The sequence below is a fragment of the Chiloscyllium plagiosum genome, chromosome 28 (assembly GCF_004010195.1).
Source record: "Chiloscyllium plagiosum isolate BGI_BamShark_2017 chromosome 28, ASM401019v2, whole genome shotgun sequence".
Lineage (NCBI taxonomy): Eukaryota > Metazoa > Chordata > Chondrichthyes > Orectolobiformes > Hemiscylliidae > Chiloscyllium > Chiloscyllium plagiosum.
In genome coordinates this window covers 45,770,571-45,787,569 of record NC_057737.1, presented here as the reverse complement: position 1 = coordinate 45,787,569, position 16,999 = coordinate 45,770,571, and the positions used below count along the sequence as shown (strand labels likewise).

General features: G+C 45.4%; 2 protein-coding genes across 2 annotated transcripts in view; one reads left to right on the top strand and one right to left on the bottom strand.

Annotated features, from left to right (window-relative positions):
- The window catches only part of LOC122564235 (putative cell agglutination protein pfl4), a 15,898-nt gene extending 15,169 nt beyond the window's left edge, over positions 1-729 (bottom strand). The window contains exon 1 of the mRNA XM_043718933.1: positions 714-729. Within this exon, the coding sequence (XP_043574868.1) occupies positions 714-729 (16 nt within the window). The remainder of the gene's footprint in view (positions 1-713) is intronic.
- Positions 728-13,722, top strand: LOC122564234 (neuferricin). The gene is made up of 5 exons (XM_043718932.1): positions 728-779; positions 903-954; positions 8,364-8,599; positions 11,986-12,172; positions 13,370-13,722. Exons 1-5 carry the CDS (start codon positions 728-730, stop codon positions 13,578-13,580), a joined length of 738 nt encoding a protein of 245 aa, XP_043574867.1. The 3' UTR covers positions 13,581-13,722.
- The last annotated feature ends 3,277 nt before the right edge of the window (positions 13,723-16,999 follow it).

Genomic DNA, 16,999 nt, shown 5'->3' with positions numbered 1-16,999 from the left:
AGGACCTCCATGTCCTCAGCAGAGTGTGAGGGGGAGTTGAAATGTTGGGCCACGGGTCGGTTTGGTTGATTGGTGCGGGTGTCTCGGAGATGTTCCCTAAAGCGCTCTGCTAGGAGGCGCCCAGTCTCCCCAATGTAGAGGAGACCGCATCGGGAGCAACGGATACAATAAATGATATTAGTGGATGTGCAGGTAAAACTTTGCAGCGTGAGGGTGGCAGCTGCATCAGCCACGTGGCTAATGGCTTTTCCAAGGCCAGGGGAATCTTCTGGAATGTTTGAGGAGCGCTGGTTATGGAGGTGGGTGGATAAAAGTTTGTTGTACTTAGTTTTTGATGTTTGAGGTGGAATTGAAATACTGTTTGTTGAGAGTATGAATTCTCCTGAGGATGTAGTACAGAGTGGGTCCTTTGCAATTCTGAGAGAGTGTGGCCCTCAGCTGAGGCAGGGCTGACTGTAGAGAGGCTAGGTGCCGGCGCATTGCTGCAAGCATGGAGCGGAGGATCTTGATGGAGAACTGTTGCTGGTGTTTTTGAATCTGTAGTCTGTACTGTTTGTCCTGTTCGGGTCCGAACTCTGCTGGTTTAAAGGTGGTCCGGAGTCCGTGTGGGATGAGTTGGTTACGGAGGCAGGCATTGAGGAAGCAGATGTGGCTGTGGTACCGAGTTTGTTTCACGACATGGTTGAAGAGCTGGTAGCCAGGGAATAACTCACCTTGGCTACAGATCATGAGTATTCCAGTTGGTTTGAGTGCCCTGTGCTTACCATCCCCCTTCACAGGTAATGTTTCAACGTGCTCCTCTCTAACCAAGCCCTTCCCAAAGCTTGGCTGGTGAGCTGACCTGTTGGGGGAAGGATGCAGCAATGGCTCTGAGTCACTCTTCCCTCCCCCTTTACCAACAGGGCTTGGCTTTCCCCACCATCCTTCAGGATGGGGCTTGCAACTGGTTTCAAGGTATGGAAGGGTTTTCAATAGGCCTGAGTTCAGAAAATGCTGCAGTGACAGACTTATTCATCAGCTGGTTGCCAGAGATCGATTAACTCTGTGGGTTAGTTTATTTAAAACAGTGAAACACATTCTAAGTAACAAAGCAGGCATTACAGCCAGATTGTGCCTGTTAGGCAGCATCATAACAGTGTATGTACACAGTCCCTTAAAGACAGGGTACACCACAACAGACATGGCATTGGCCTGGCTCTCAAGCAGCTGTCAAGAGGTTTGACAAAAAGACACAACCCTCTCTCCCTTGTAGCCCTCCAAAAAAAACACCAATTCGACTGGGACAACACATCTATCCTGGGACAGGTTAAGCAAAGACATGCCAGAGAATTCCTAGAGGCCTGGCACTCCAACCACAACGCCATAAACAAACACACAGATCTAGATACCATCCATCAACCCCTCAGAAAACGAACAGGAAATGACATCACCACAAATCCCAGGAACCCCATCCAGGAGAAAGATATAAATAGAAAGCAGGAGACAACAGCTTCGTTTCACTTGGAGGTCGCCACTGATGATGTTACCTAGCCAGGTAATGAAACATCTGGATATCAAACCTACAGCTCAGTGAGCAAAGCTACACCCTAAACCTTAACCTGAGCTACAAACCTTGCAGGTTTGATGGTGTTTTTTGTCTGCATTCTAACTTCTGAAATCCAGAGGTTATACTTGCACCTGTGTAACCTCACCTAACCTTCCTCCAAAAGGTTGTCATCTGGTGAATCTCAGCTTTGCAAGAAAAGACTGCATTTATAGAGGACTTCATCTTGGCCTTTAGGAGCACAAAGGTTGTTCCAGTGATTGGATGTTTAGAAACCTCTCCCTCACTAACCATTGTCTCAGGTCACAGCCCAACAACAACTGCCACTTACATTGCACCTTTTTTAATACCATGGGATCCTGAGGCATTGAAGAAATTTGAGACTTAGCTACATAAGGAGTCATTGAGGAGAAAGTGAGGACTGCAGATGCTGGAGATCAGAGCTGAAAATGTGTTGCTGGAAAAGCGCAGCAGGTCAGGCAGCATCCAGGAAACAGCAGAATTGACGTTTCGGGCATAAGCTCTTCTTCCTGAAGAAGGGCTTATGCCCGAAACGTCGATTCTCCTGTTCCCTGGATGCTGCCTGACCTGCTGCGCTTTTCCAGCAACACATTTTCAGCTACATAAGGAGCCATCCAGGTTTGGTAAAAAAGATTTTGAGGAGTATCCTTCAGATGGATGATGGGGGAGATTACAAGAGGAATTCTAGAGCTTCGGATACAGTCAGCAGCAGGACAGCAATTAAACCTTGGAGTAAGTAAGGGGCCTGAATTAGAGGAACACAGATATCATGGAGGTCTGGGCCTGAAGGAGAGCTAAATAGGGAAGAATATGTTGATATTAAGACATTGCTTAAACAGAAGCCAGTGTAAGTCACCAAGCATGAACGAATGAGACTAGGGTGTGAAAGCAGAGCTTTGGACTGTGAACATTTGGTGGAAGCCAGACTTTTGTCCAAGGGAGAACATTTGAAGAGTAAAGTGTAGCGATAATGAGGACATGGATGAGCATTTTAGCAACAGCTGAGCTGACCTATGGTCATTAAGCACAGGGCACTTGAAACAACTGGGATAGAGTTGGGCTTTGTCGTTCATAATTGTGGGTATAGATGGTTTTGGTGACGACGCATCGATGTGGTAAAATATATCACTGAGGCAATGAACAGGCCAATCCAACCTCAAATTGAGCTCAGGATGAGGAATGGAGACACTGGTTGGGGAATGGTGGCAGGAGCCAAAGGCAGTGACTTAAATATTTTAATCTGGTGGAGGGAGAGTGGGTACAGTGATTAGCACTGCTCCCTCACAGCACCAGATCCAGGTTCATTTCCATTCTTGGCTGACCGTGTGGAGTTTACGAGTTCTCCCCATGTCTGCTTGGGGTTCTGCCAGTGCTCAGGTTTCCACCTAGGGGTTCAGGTACATAATTCTTTGACATTTGTATCACAGATAGACAGGGGCTTAACACACTTCCCTTCATTGCTCAGACCTTTGAGTATAGAGTTGGGAAGTCGTGTTGAGGTCGTACAGGACATTGGTGAGGCCTCTTCTGCAGTTCTGTGCCCAGTCTTGGTCTCCCTGTTATAGGAAGGATTATTAAGTTGGAGAGGGTTCAGAAAAGATGTTGCTGGAAATGGAGGGTTTGCTGGACAGGCTAAGACTTTTTCCCATGGAGTGTAGGAGGTTGAGGAGTGACCTTATTGAGATTTATAAAATCATGAGGGGCATGGATAAGATAAATGACAAGAGGCTTTTCCCTAGGATGGGGCAGTTCAAAACTAGGAGGCATATTTTAAGGTGAAAGGAGAAAGTTTTAAAAAGGACATGGGGGCAACATTTTTAAACAGGGTGGTTCGTCCACCGAATGAATGCCCGAGGAAGTGTTCAGTGCATGTATAGTTATAACATTTAAAATATATTTAGATAAGTACATGAATAGGAAAGGTTTGGAGAGATATTGGCCAAGCGCAGGAAGGTGGGACCAGTTTGGTTTGGGGACATAGTGTGGACTATTTGGACCAAAGTATCTGTTTCCATGTTCTATAACTGTACATAGTCCAAGGGTGTGCAGGTTAAGTGGACTGGCCTTGATACAAATTGCCTCAGTCCCAGGATGTGTCCAGTGTATGTGCAGACACCCACAGCTAGATTGGTGTCTCAATGTGCAGGGACCAGTTTTGGCTTAGAGCACAAATGAAGTGATAGTGTTCTCAGCAGTTGCCGGTACCAACCCCCTGTAAAGTCAGCCTAGTCATCCATTCCCACTCCCTGTCTGCTCTATAGTATCCTGGATCGAGAACCACAGGCAATTGTGCAGGAGTGGGAAACACTGTCAATGGTGCTAATGACTCTCCTGATCCCCAAGATCCTCTTTTACTCCTGATGTTCCTATTAACTATCAAAGGATGGATAAGATTGGAACTGAGGAAAGTGCAGTCCTCCCAGCTGGATAATAGAGGACTGAGGTTGGTAGGGGATGGTGTGATTGATGGTGTCAATCTAGCATATTGTGGTCTTTATCAAATAAGGTGTCTGTCATGACTTTGGTAAGCAGCATCTCAGTAGTGTAGCGGGGTAGAAACCTGATTAACAGGAGGGTTTCAAATGTGGATTTCTGGAGAAGATGGTCACAGACTGAAAACATGGTAAAGTGACATTGTAAAGTGGCATTCTAATACCCCAATTTTTGTTCAGTTCTATAAAAGAGCTTACTGGCTCAACAAATCTAAACCTATTTAATAAAATTTAAAGTTTAATCTGAAGAGTCGTACTGGACCTAAAGCATTAATCTATTTCTCTCTCCACAGATTCTGCTAAACCTAAGTTTCTCCAGCAAATTTCCAGCATCTGCAGGATTTTGCCTTTACTTTGATAAAATATTAACCTTCCAATGTGTCAGTTCTGTCGGGCACTCATTATGTGTTTCTCTATTATTTTCAGTACTTGACTCACCTCCTGTTCCCTGCCTTACAAGTTCTGCTCATTTCCTGTTTAGTTTGTGTGCTGTTCACTGTGGTTCTGCCCTTGTTTTAATTATGCACTTACTAGAACCTGTCATCACAGCTCTAGTTCTTGGCTCAGGTTCTGTCTCCAATGACAACCCACTCCCCAGGCATTCCCAAAGAACTTTCACTCTTTCCCCACCTCCCAGTCGTGATTATTGACTTTACTGACAGCAGCAGCAGCCTGTTTGAGAGAACAGGGAGAAAGTGAGGACTGCGGATGCTGGAGATCAGAGTCAAAGAGTGTGTTGCTGGAAAAGCGCAGCCAGTCAGGCAGCATCTGAGGAGCAGGAGGATCGACGTTTCAAGCATAAGCCCTTCATCAGGATTCGATCATTTCCTGATGAAGAGCTTATGCTCAAATCGTCGATTCTCTTGCTCCTCGGATGCTGCCTGACTGGCTGTGCTTTTCCAGCCCACACGCTTTGACTCTGTACTTGAGAGAACAGCCCCATGGGCAGGAGGAGAGAGAGAGAGAGGGCAATGCCTGCCTGTTCTTTGGGCTGTGATCTATGCAGAGTGGTTCCAGAGAGGCAAATATGATCCCTGCTGTGTGCTAAGGGCCTTTAGCCCCTGTTGGATAATGTATGTAGAGAGTCTAAAAGGCACTAGTAACCATTTGGTTTAGATTATAAGATTCCTTTTGGTTCTTTTGAAGTTAGACTTTGCAGGGAGAGATGGTGGTGTTGGGGTAACGTTCACCAGTAGGTCAGAAGCCCAGGCTGATGTACTAGGGACATTGGTTCCAATCCAATCCTGCAAGCTGGTGGAATTTGAATTCAGCTAATTTAAAAATAAAATGTAAATGCAAGCTAGTCATACGTGGTGACCATAGCAACTGTCAATTCATGGGGGTTGAGGGCTGTCTATTCACTAATTTATTTCTTTGTGCTCTCAGCAAAGTGACCTTTCTGTCAGCATCTCCAAACTCTCTGGGTGCTCTCCCCCAACCCTACGATTAAAATCTAAACTTCAGGGCCTTTTCGGGTCAGGACTACAGGGCTGCGAACTGTTCGGACTCTGTGCAGCTAACCCAGGAGAGAAAATTCAGACCAGGGGTTCAAAATGGAGTGGAGGAGCAGAGAGGTCTGAGGGGTATAGATACTCAAACCATTACCAGTGCTGATGTCAACTAAAAAGGACACAAAAAGAGAGAGGAAAAGATCACTCTGATTACTTTCTAGAGGGAGAGAATGGAAAAGAAGTTGTATTAAACTATTTCGACCCCAGTACTGTGCACTGTCCCAGAGGACTCCATAATATGAAAAGGGTACGGAGGTGCTGGAATGAAACCAGAACTGAGAGGCTGCCTTTCCTAACTGGGGTCTTTTCTTTCTCCCCTTCACACTTACCAAGGTTTCACTCCTGAGTCAAACATCTTGGCCACAGAATTGGAGAAGACAGAAATGGAACTTTAAAGATGCTATGGCACAAGTCTGAAGAGCAGAAACATCCTCCTGAGCCAATATTTTGCACTTAACCCATAAAAACATCACCTTGGTTTATTATAAAGTTGTTCATGGGAGCCTCCGCCATATAGGTGCATATTTATCTAAATTACAACAGTGAGCACATTTCAAAAACCTTTAATAGTTGGCCAAGCACTTGACACCTTGGAGGTTGAGAGGTAACCTTATAACAGTTTATAAAATAAAGAGAGGTATAGATAGAGTTAATGGTAGTTGTCATTTTTCTAGAATGGGGGATTTTGAGACTGTGGGGGGGGGGCACAAACTTAAGGTGAGAGGAGAGATTTTAAAAAGGACAAGGTGTACAATTTCCTTTACACAGAGGGTGGTGCCTGTGTGGAATTAACTTCTTGAGAAAGTGGTGGCTGCGATTACAATTACAATGTTGAAAAGACATTTGGATAAGAACATGAATAGGAAAGATTTGGAGGGATATGTGCCAGGAATAGCAAGTGGGACTAGTTTTGTTAGGGATTATATTTAGCATAGACTGGTTGGACCAATGGGTCAGTTTCCATACTGTATGACTCAATGAGGCACCATATCAATGAATGTCTTGCTTTGACTGTTCTGTTACCTCCCCTATCCCCTCTGCTAATGTCTGCTTTCAGCTTTACAAATTTGGAACATTACATTTCCAAAATGCCTCTTTCACGTGGTAAATAAATAATTAAAGTCATCAAGTCCTACAGCATGGAGAGAGGCCATTTGGCCCAAACATGCCGACCAAAATGTCCATCCACACTAGCCCCATGTCCCTGCACTCGGCCCATATTCTTCTAATCCTTTCCTATCCATGTATTTGTCCAATTGCCTTTTAAATGTTGTTAATGTACCTGCCTCAGCCACCTCCGCTGGCAGCTCATTCCATATGCGCACCACCCTCTGTGTAAAACACATTGCCCCTCAGGTTCTATTTTATTCTTTCCCCTCTAACCTTAAACTGATGCCCTCTAGTCCTCGATTCCCCAACCCTGGGAAAAAGATTGAGTGCATTCACCCTATCCATGCCCTTCATGATCTTATTCACTCCAATAAGATCCCCACCCCCCTGTCTCCTACACTGTAAAGAAAAAAGTCCAGCTTGTCCAACCTCTCCCTATAACTCAGACCCTTGAGTCCTGACAACATCCTTGTAAATTTCTCTTTCCAGTTTAATAACATCCTTCCCATAGCAGGGTGACCAAAACTGAACACAATATTCCAAGTGCATCCTCACCAACATCCTGTACAATTGCAACGTAACTTCCCAACTTCCTGATGAAGGGTTTATGCTCGAAACATCTATTCTCCTGCTGTTTGGATATTGCCTGACCGGCTGTGCTTTTCCAGTACTCGATGCCCTGACTGAAGGCTCTGCCTATTTGTGACTCCACTTTCAGAGAACTGTGCACCTGAACTCTAAGATCCCTCTGTTCCACTACACTCCTTAAGGCCCTACCATTCACCATGAAACTCCCACCTTGATTTTACTTTCCAAAATGCAAGACCTCACACTTATCTATATTAAACTCCATTTGCCATTTCTCAGCCCCACTTCCCCAGTTGATCAAGGTCCTGCTGCAATTTCTGAGAACCTTCCTTACTGTCCATGATGCTGCCTATTTTAGTGTCATCTGCAAACTTACTAATCACGTTTTGTACATTCTCATCCAAATCATTGATATCAATAACAAACAACAATGGGCCCAGCACCAACCACTGAGGTACTCCACTAGTCACAGGCCTCCAGTCTGATACGCATCCTTCCACTATTCCACCTTCTCCTTCCTACCAACTAGTCAATTTTGCCAGCTCACCCTGGATTCCATGCAATCTAACCTTCTAGAGCAGCCTCCCATGTGGAACCTTATCAAAAGCCTTACTGAAATCTATACAGACTACACCTACCACCCTATCCTCTTCAACCTTCCTGGTCACTTCATCAAGGAACTCTAACAAATTTGTGAGGCATGATCTCCCACACACAAAGCCATGCTGACTACTCCTAATCAAATCCTGCCTTTATAAATCGAGATCCTAATAGCCTGAATGGACTGGAAAACTCAATCATTATGAAGTTTTCATCAGATTTTCTGTACAATTCCGTTCTGGGATTGTAATAACAATTCAGTTCCTGAACTGGTATTTATGTCAGATGCTGCGAGACCTGCTGAGTTTCTCCAGCAATTTCTGTTTTTGTTTCCGATCCCCAGTACCCACAGTTCTTTTTTTATTTTCATTGATGTTATCTGCATCTGTTGCTTCCAATTGTTTAACACGTGAAAAGTTGGCTGCACAGCAAATGGATTTCAAGGACACAATTTCTTAACTCAAGTTGTCTCTGAATGAATGGTTCTTGACCGACCAGCTCATTCTACTTTCATCTGGGTCCACGCTGCTGCAGCGTGTCAGTATGCAGAGCCTCTGTCCTCAGACATGAACTTGTTCTGTTGTCAAATGCAGGTCGAGATGCAGCTCGAGCCTTTGTGAGTGGAGATTTCACAGAGAGTGGTCTTGTGGAGGATGTGTCTGGACTCTCGCCCTCTGAAATACTTGCTCTCCATGAATGGCTTGATTTCTACAAGAAAGAGTACATTTTTAAGGGTAAGAGTCTCATTTGGAGGCACCTTATGCGAAAATGCAATCCCTAAACCTGATCTGAAATCATGTGGAAATAGCAGTGAGGAATGTGCTCACAGCCTGGTTCTCCTGATCTGAAACAATTAATTGAAATGTCCTGCCACCTCCAACTTCTTTTGGCAGTAATTCCAGTTGAAATCCTCATCCAAGTTCCAATTTATTCTCCTCTCTGACTGGCTGCACAGAGCCCCCAGCAGAGAATGAATGACAGGCTCATCCACTGCCGGCAATTAAAATGTCGTCTTCCGAAGGAGATCTCACTTGGAACCTCCCAGGCTCGGCCTAGCCTCTGGATAAACAGGATGCACTATGAGAGAGATAATGATCTGGATCTTGCGAATGCCAGTGAGTCATTTCTGCCATGTAGGTGGGAGTGTCCATAACAACACCCCATGGAATCCCTGACAGACTCTGGGGGAATTGCCTGGAATTGAAGAACACGCTGGGCTATTCCCCTGTGTTTGGTAATTTTCAAATGTATCGATTTAAAGTCAGAGAATGTGCAGGGTTCCACTGCAGTTAATACTTAGCCATGAAAAGTTAGAAGATTGAAAACCTAGTTTAACTCCTGGCTAGATGTTCAATCTGCACCCATCCCCCACTCCCACCTCCCCACCTCAGCATTCACCTACCCAGCTGACCCCAACTACACTTTCCCAGACCCCTTACACCCCTGTCCCCCCCAAAACGCAGCCCCTTGCTAGAAACACACCACCCATCCTGGCCCTTGAACTCACCCTCAATACTCCACCACTTACCCTGGCAACCCAGTTATCTGGCACTCTAATCTGACATTTCCCTTATGTACGTCCACTTTCACTGGATCTGTTTAAGTGCCTCCCTCTGCTGCTCATTGTTTCAATCAATTTTTTTTTATTCATTCATGGCGCGTGGGCATTTATTGCCAGTCCCTAGTTGCCCTTGAGAAGGTGGGGGTGAACTGTCGTCTTGAACCGCTGCAGTCCACCTGCTGAGTGTTGACCCACAATCCCCTTAAGGAGGGAATTCCAGGATTTCGACCCAGTGACAGTGAAGGAATGGTTATATATTTCCAAGTGAGGGGGGTGAGTGGCTTGGAGGGGAACTTGCAGGCGGTGGTGTTCGCATGTAACAACTGTCTGTCCTTCTAGATGGAAGTAGTCATGGATTTGGAAGGTGCTGTCAAAGAAGCTTTGGTGAATTGCTGCAGTGCATCTGGTAGATAGTACAGACTGTCTGTGGTGGAGGGAGTGGGTGTTTGTTGGTAGGGTACCAATCAAGTGGGGGCTGCTTTGTCTTGGATGGTGTCAAGTTTCTTGAGTGTTGGTGGGGCTACACTCATCCAGGAAGTGGGGAGTATTCCATCACAGTCCTCACTTGAGCTTTGTAGATGATGGATAGGTTTTGTGGGATCAGAATTGAGTGTCTTGCCACAGTATTTATAGCATCTGACCTGCTCTTCTAGGCACTGTGCTTATTTGGTGAATCCAGTTGAGTTTCTGGTCAATGATCATCCACCTGGCACATCTGGCTGAAGATTGCTGCAAAAGCTTCAGTCTTATCTTTTGCACTGATGTGCTGTGCTCTTCCATCATTGAGGATGGGGATAATTGTGGAGCCTCCTCCTCCAATGAGTTGTTTATTGTCCACCACCAACAGGGTTGTGGTAGGAGTACAGAGCTTAGATCGCTTGTGTGATCACTTAGCTCTATCACTTGCTACTTATGCTGTTTGGCACGCAAGTACTGTTCCTCTTTGCTACTTCACCAGGTTGGCACCTTATTTTGAGGTCTGCTGGGTGCTGCTCCTGGCATGTCTTCCTGCAGTCTCCATTGAACCAGGATTGATCCCCGGCTTGATGGTAATGATTGAGTGGGGGATATGCCGGGCCATGAAGTTACAGATTGTGCTGGAGTAGAATTCATTCCTGTTAGTGGCCCACAGCACCTCATGGGATGTCCAGGCTTGAGTTGCTAGATCTATTCAAAGTCTGTCTTACTTAATGCGGTGATAGTGCCACACAACACAATGGATGCTATTCTCAATGTGAAGTTGGGACTTGGTCTCACAAGGACAGTGCAGTGGTCACTCTTATCAATAGAGAATAGGTGCAGGAGTAGGCCATTCTGCCCTTCGAGCCTGCACGACTATTCAATATGATCATAGCTGATCATCCTTAATCAGCATCTTGTTCCTGCCTTATCTCCATTATCCTTGATTCCACAATCCTTGAGAGCTCTATCCAACTCTTTCTGAAATGAATCCAGAGACTGGGCCTCCACTGCCCTCTGGGGCAGAGCATTCCATGCAGCCACCACTCTCTGGGTGAAGTTTCTCCTCATACAGTCGATACAGTCACGGACAGATGCATCTGCAGCTGGCAGATTGGCAAGGATGTTTTTCCCTCGTCCCCTCACCACCTTCTGCAGATCCTTTCGGAGCCGACCAGCTCGATCAGTGGTCCTGCTACTGAGCCACTCTTTGTAGTGGACATTGAAATCCCGCAGCCAGAGGACATTCTGTACCTTTGCCATCCTCGGTGCTTCCTCCAAGTGTCGCTCAACATCGAGGAGTATCGATACGTCAGCCGAGGGAATTCGGCACACAGTAAGAGCAGGAGGTTTCCTTGTTTAACCTGAAGCCATGAGACTTCACAGGGTCCAGAGTCAATGTTGAGGACTCCCAGAGTAACGTCCTCCTGACTGTATCCCCCTATGCTGTCCCCTTCTGCTGTATCTGTCCTATCAGTGGGAATCCAGGGACAGTGATGGTGGTGTCTGGGACATTGTAAGGTCTGATTCCATGTCAATGACTGTGTCAGGCTGTTGCTTGACTGGTCTCTAAGACAACTCTCCCAATTTTGGTGCTAGACCCCAGTGTTAGAAAGGAGGACTTTGCAGGGTTGCCACTGTCTTTTCCAGTGCTTTGGTCAATGCCAGGTTATCTGTCTGGTTTCATTTCTTTGAGACTTTGTAGCAATTAGTACAATTGAATGGCTTGCTGGACCATTTCAGAGACCAGTTAGGAGCCAACCACAAAGCTGGAGCTAAGGAGTCATATGTAGGCCATCAAGGAGTCTTATCAATCCTGGGGCCAATGGGCATCGGGGGGAACTCTCTGCTGGTTAGAGTCACACTGGGCACCACTAAAACAACAAAGAAGGCAGACATTAAATCCACTGTGTCTGTATGAGGTACTAAGCTGCACACTTTAGAACACAATGTTTTCTTTGTATAGTGTGCTAGTTTAGCTTTGCAAGTTGAGTTTGCCTGTTAATTGTCTACATCTTAGTTTAAACCTCGACATCTCTGTCAAACGGCAATGTTTCTCCAAATCTCAGGAGTGTTTTACTTATCTTTGCCTCTTGCAAGGTAAATTAATTGGAATGTATTATGACCACAACGGTGAACCCAACCAAGCACTGTCTGATGTGGAGTTGGCTGTGATGCAGGGCAGAAAGCTGAAAGCAGAATCCGAGTTAGAAAACAATCTCTTTCCTCCCTGCAATTCTGAATGGAGCTCAGCCAAAGGAGGCAGAGTCTGGTGTTCATCTCACAGGTTTGTTATCTTGCTTTTAAATCACTTTCTCCTTCTCCAATGCCTCCTCTATCCTGAAGGCAGTGTCTCTTCTCTGTCTGACCACCCAGCCATGCCCATCCAAGTGTGGATTCCACATATGCAAGGGTAGAGTGAGTCCTGACTTCATCTGGTTGATAGTTATACAACAGTCAATGCCTGAAGATCGAATGGAAACTATGGTCTGAGTGATTTTTGAGTTATTTCTGCACAATAGCTGGATCTTGGCTGCAGAAGCACAAAGTGTCTCCTGACCATAATTCAATAGACAATAGGTTCAGGAGTAGGCCATTCTATCCTTCAAGCCTGCACCACTATTCAATATGATCATGGCTGATCATTCCTAATCAGTATCCTGTTCCTGCCTTATCTCCATAACCCTTTATTCCACTATCCTTGGGAGCTCTATCCAACTCTTTCTTAAATGAATCCAGAGAGTGGGCCTCCACTGCCCTCTGGGGCAGAGCATTCCACACAGCCACCACTCTCTGGGTGAAGAAGTTTCTCCTCATCTCTGTCCTAAATGGTCTACCCCGTATTTTTAAGCTGCGTCCTCTGGTTCGGCACTCACCCAGCAGCGGAAACATATCTCCTGCCTCCAGTATCCAATCCTTTAATAATGTTATATGTCTCAATCAGATCTCCTCTCAGTCTTCTAAATTCAAGGGTATACAAGCCCAGTCGCTCCAGTCTTTCAGCGTAAGGTAGTCCCACCATTCCAGGAATTGACCTCGTGAACCTACGCTGCACTCCCTCAATAGCTAGAATTCAAGTGACTGGGATTGGGATGGAGCTCACGATCATCAAACCTGCCTGGTTATATTGGTTAAAGACCTAGACACTGTTCTCATGGCATCTCTACAGTCAGCCCAATTTCAGCAAACTCCATAATTTCTCATTAATGAAACTAGTTCCTATAAATTATTCCATAATACAAATATAAATTATCGCACAGTACAAAGTCTCCTTGAAAGTGTGGCATATGGGAGGGAAAACAAAAACGAGGGGAAGGAAACAAATGGGTGAAGAGTTAGGCCAGGTATGGCCTCCTTCCCCAGCCTGGAGGTTAATGATTACTCCAGTGAGCCCCTTTCACCTGGTGAATTGGGCACAAAGTAATAAACTAAACCAAAATAAGCAAAACGTGTAAAGAAAAGTGACTTTTATTGTTGTTTCCAGTGGAGGAGTAAAAAGGAGTTGGGCTGGAGTCCCACGGAAACTATACAAACCTGGATCAAAGAGCCATCGCTGTGTTTGTGTGCGGCCAACTGGGCCCCCATCTAACCAGCCCAATTCTGCCCAAAACAGGGGAGATCTCGACAATCCCAGTCTCCAGGAATATGCAGGATGCCACAGCCTCTCTGACGCGTGTGCCCTTCCAGACACTTAACTAAACAGCCTGACAGATCACAGGCGCCATTTCAGAGGCTGAACATCATCAGGATATGTGACATCTCATTGCTTCAGCATGGTCTAAAATACAGTGACTGCTTTATTTTTGTTTGCATGAATAAATGAATATTTTAACAGGATAAATGTGACTATGGCTGGATAAATTAAAAATGAGTGTGAAGTTAATTTGTTTTTTGGGGGGAGGGAGGAAGCCTAGATTTATTAGTTTCCAAGCCCTTCAGTCCCCATCCCATCTGGGACAATCTATAAATCTGATCACCTATGGGTCAACAATGGCCAGAAGTGACCAAGATTGTTGTAACAATCCAACAGGTTCACTCCCATCCATCAGGGAAGGGTGTGTGGCTACTGTGCCTCACATGTAACACTGGTGCCAGAGTGCCATTAATAGTGATCTTGGCTTTCTAATCACTTGCTGCATCAGTGTTTTTGAATAAACATTCTGCTAATAACCTTCTTTCTATGCCTGCACCTTTTGATTTCTAAGTTAACAGAATTATTTCTGGAATTATGTATTTTGGTGAAAACTAGTCTTGGAATTAGTTCAGCTTGTTATCAGGCTGCCTCAGGTTCCTTTTTAGGTGAGACCAATTCTTTGGGTGTGGTGCAATTGCTAACACATCACTCCTCCAAAACTTTGTATCCAGTGTCTGTGTATGGACAGTGAAGGTGGCTGTCTCATTCTTGTCCAGCCAGAATAGGGCTGTTACTATTCCTCACTGAGCTAAAAGGTGGCTCTTGTGGCACAGTATACAGCCCCTCACTTTATGTCTCAAGTTCTACTTGTCCCAGAATGGCACAGGGTTATCCAGCTGGAATCAGTGTCTCAGAATACAGGAAGTTTCAATCTGCAAAAAATCAAATGAGGAGAAAGATGCTCCCAGTATTATAAGATGCTCTGTTCATAAAGATAGCAGTCAAGTAGCAAGAGAAAGTGAAGACTGCAGATGCTGGAAAAGCACAGCAGGTCAGAGAGCAGGAATGAGCTGATGAAGGGCTTATGCCTAAAACAGCTGTGCTTTTCCAGCACCATTACTATTGGAAACAGGAAAAAGGTTATATTTGTGTGGCAATGAAAAAAAAGTCAAGAGCTAGCATTACGGTGACTTAATTGAAATGTACGATAATCAGGAGGGTTAGATTGGGTGGACAGTGAGCTTTTTTCCCTGGGATGGTGATGGCTAGCAGACGTACACAACTTTAAATACTTGGAAAAAGGTTCTCCCTGTCCACCCGATCTAACCCTCTGATTAGATGTCTCTATTAAGTCACCTCTCAACCTTCTTCTCGCTAATGAAAACAGCCTCAAGTCCCTCAGCCTTTCCTCGCAAGGCCTTCCCTCCAGACCAGGCAACATCCTAGTAAATCTCCTCTGCACCCTTTCCAAAGCCTCCACATTCTCCTTACAATGCAGTGACCAGAACTGTACACAATACTCCAGGTGCGGCCACACTACAGTTTTGTACAGCTGTAGCATAACCTCATGGTTCTGGAACTCTATCCCTCTATTAATAAAAGCTAAAAACACTTTTTAACAACTCCGCCTTCTTAACAACTCTGTCAGCATGGGTGGCAACTTTCAAGGATCTGTGTACATGGACACAGATCTCTCTGCTCATCTACACTACCAAGAATCTTACCATTAGCCCAGTACTTAGCATTCCGGTTATTTGGACCAAAGTGAATCACCTCACACTTGTCTGCATTAAACTCCATTTGCCACCTCTCAGCCCACCTCTGCAGGTTATCTATGTCTCTCTGTAACTTACGACATCCTTCGTCACTATCCACAACTCCACCGACCTTAGTGTTGTCTGCAAATTTACACCCTCATCCAGGTCGTTTATAAAAATGACGAACAGCAGTGGACCCAACACCGACCCTTGCAGTACACCACTGGTAAATGGACTCCAGGATGAACATTTCCCATCAACCACCACCCTCTGTCTTCTTTCAGCAAGACAATTACTGATCCAAACTGCTATATCTCCCACAATCCCATTCCTCTGCATTTTGTACAATAGCCTACTGTGGGGAACCTTATCGAAAGCCTTTGCTCCCTGCCTATTAGAGTCAGAGTCATAGAGATGTACAGCATGAGAACAGAGCCTTCGGTCTAACCTGTCCATGCCAGCCAGATATTCCAACCCAATCTAGTCCCACCTGCCAGCACCCAACCCATATCTCTCCAAACCCTTCCTATTCATATACCCATTCAAATGCAGTTTTATTGTTACAAAATGTACCAGCGTCCACCACTTCCTGACAGCTCATTCCATACCCATAATACCCTCTGTGTGAAAACATTGCCCCTTAGGGCTCATATTTTTCCCCTCTCACCCTAAACCTATGCCCTCTAGTTCGCGACTCCCCGAGCCCTGGAAAAAGACTGCCTATTTACCCTATCCATGCCCCTCAATTTTAGAAGCCTCTATAAAAAGGTCACCCCCTCAGCCTCCAACACTCCAGGGAAAACAGCCCTAGCCTATTCAGCCTCTTCCTATATGTATCTGTCGAGATATCTTAAGTAACGCTAATCATTCTCACCCCATCACCTCTGCTGCCAAAACATTCCAGGCACCCACCACCCTCTGCATGAAGAACTTTCCACATATCTCCCCTAAACTTTTCCCCCTCTCACTTTGAGCTCATGACCCCTAGTAATGGAGTCCTCCAGTCTGGGGGAAAGTTTCTTGCTATCCACCCTGTCTACACCTTATGATATTATAGGTCTCAATCAGGTCCCCCCCTCAACCTCAGCCTTTCCAATGAAAACCCATCATAATTCAACACAACCTATCTTATAGCTAATGCCCTCCATACCATGTAACACCCTGGTGAACCTCCTCCGCACCTTCTCCAAAGCATCCACATGCTTTTGGCAACGTGGTGACCAGAACTGTACGCAGTATTGTAAATGTGGCCGAACCAAAGTCTTACACAACTGTATCATGACCTGCCAACTCTTGTACTCAATACCCAGTCTGATGAAGGAAAGCATACCATATGCTTTCTTGACCACTCACCTGTGTTGCCACCTTCAAGGAACAATGGACCTGAACATCCAGATCTCTCTACATCAGTTTTCACTAGGACTTTTGCGCTCACTGTATAGTTTGCTCTTGAATTGGATCGGTGGCATAAACATTTGTCACTTTTCAGACCAGGCCCGAATATTATCCAATCTTGCTGCATTTGGACATGGACTGCTTCAATACCTAAAATCTCACAAATGGCACTGGTCGCTGTTTAAACATCAGACAACACCTGGTGGAAGCTGATTGAACCTCAGCCATTACCCTGAGCAACTGCTGCAAAGATGCCCTGGCTAGGATGACTGACCACCGATAATATGACTATCTTCCTTTGTGCCAGGGAGGACTCCAACCAGTGGAA

Coding starts and splice junctions, on each gene's coding strand:
- LOC122564234 (XM_043718932.1), top strand. CDS start 728: ATGAGTATTCCAGTTGGTTTGAGTGCCCTGTGCTTACCATCCCCCTTC. Junction 780..902: donor CTTACCATCCCCCTTCACAG/GTAATGTTTCAA, acceptor CTTTACCAACAG/GGCTTGGCTTTCCCCACCAT. Junction 12,173..13,369: donor GTCTGGTGTTCATCTCACAG/GTTTGTTATCTT, acceptor TGTTGTTTCCAG/TGGAGGAGTAAAAAGGAGTT.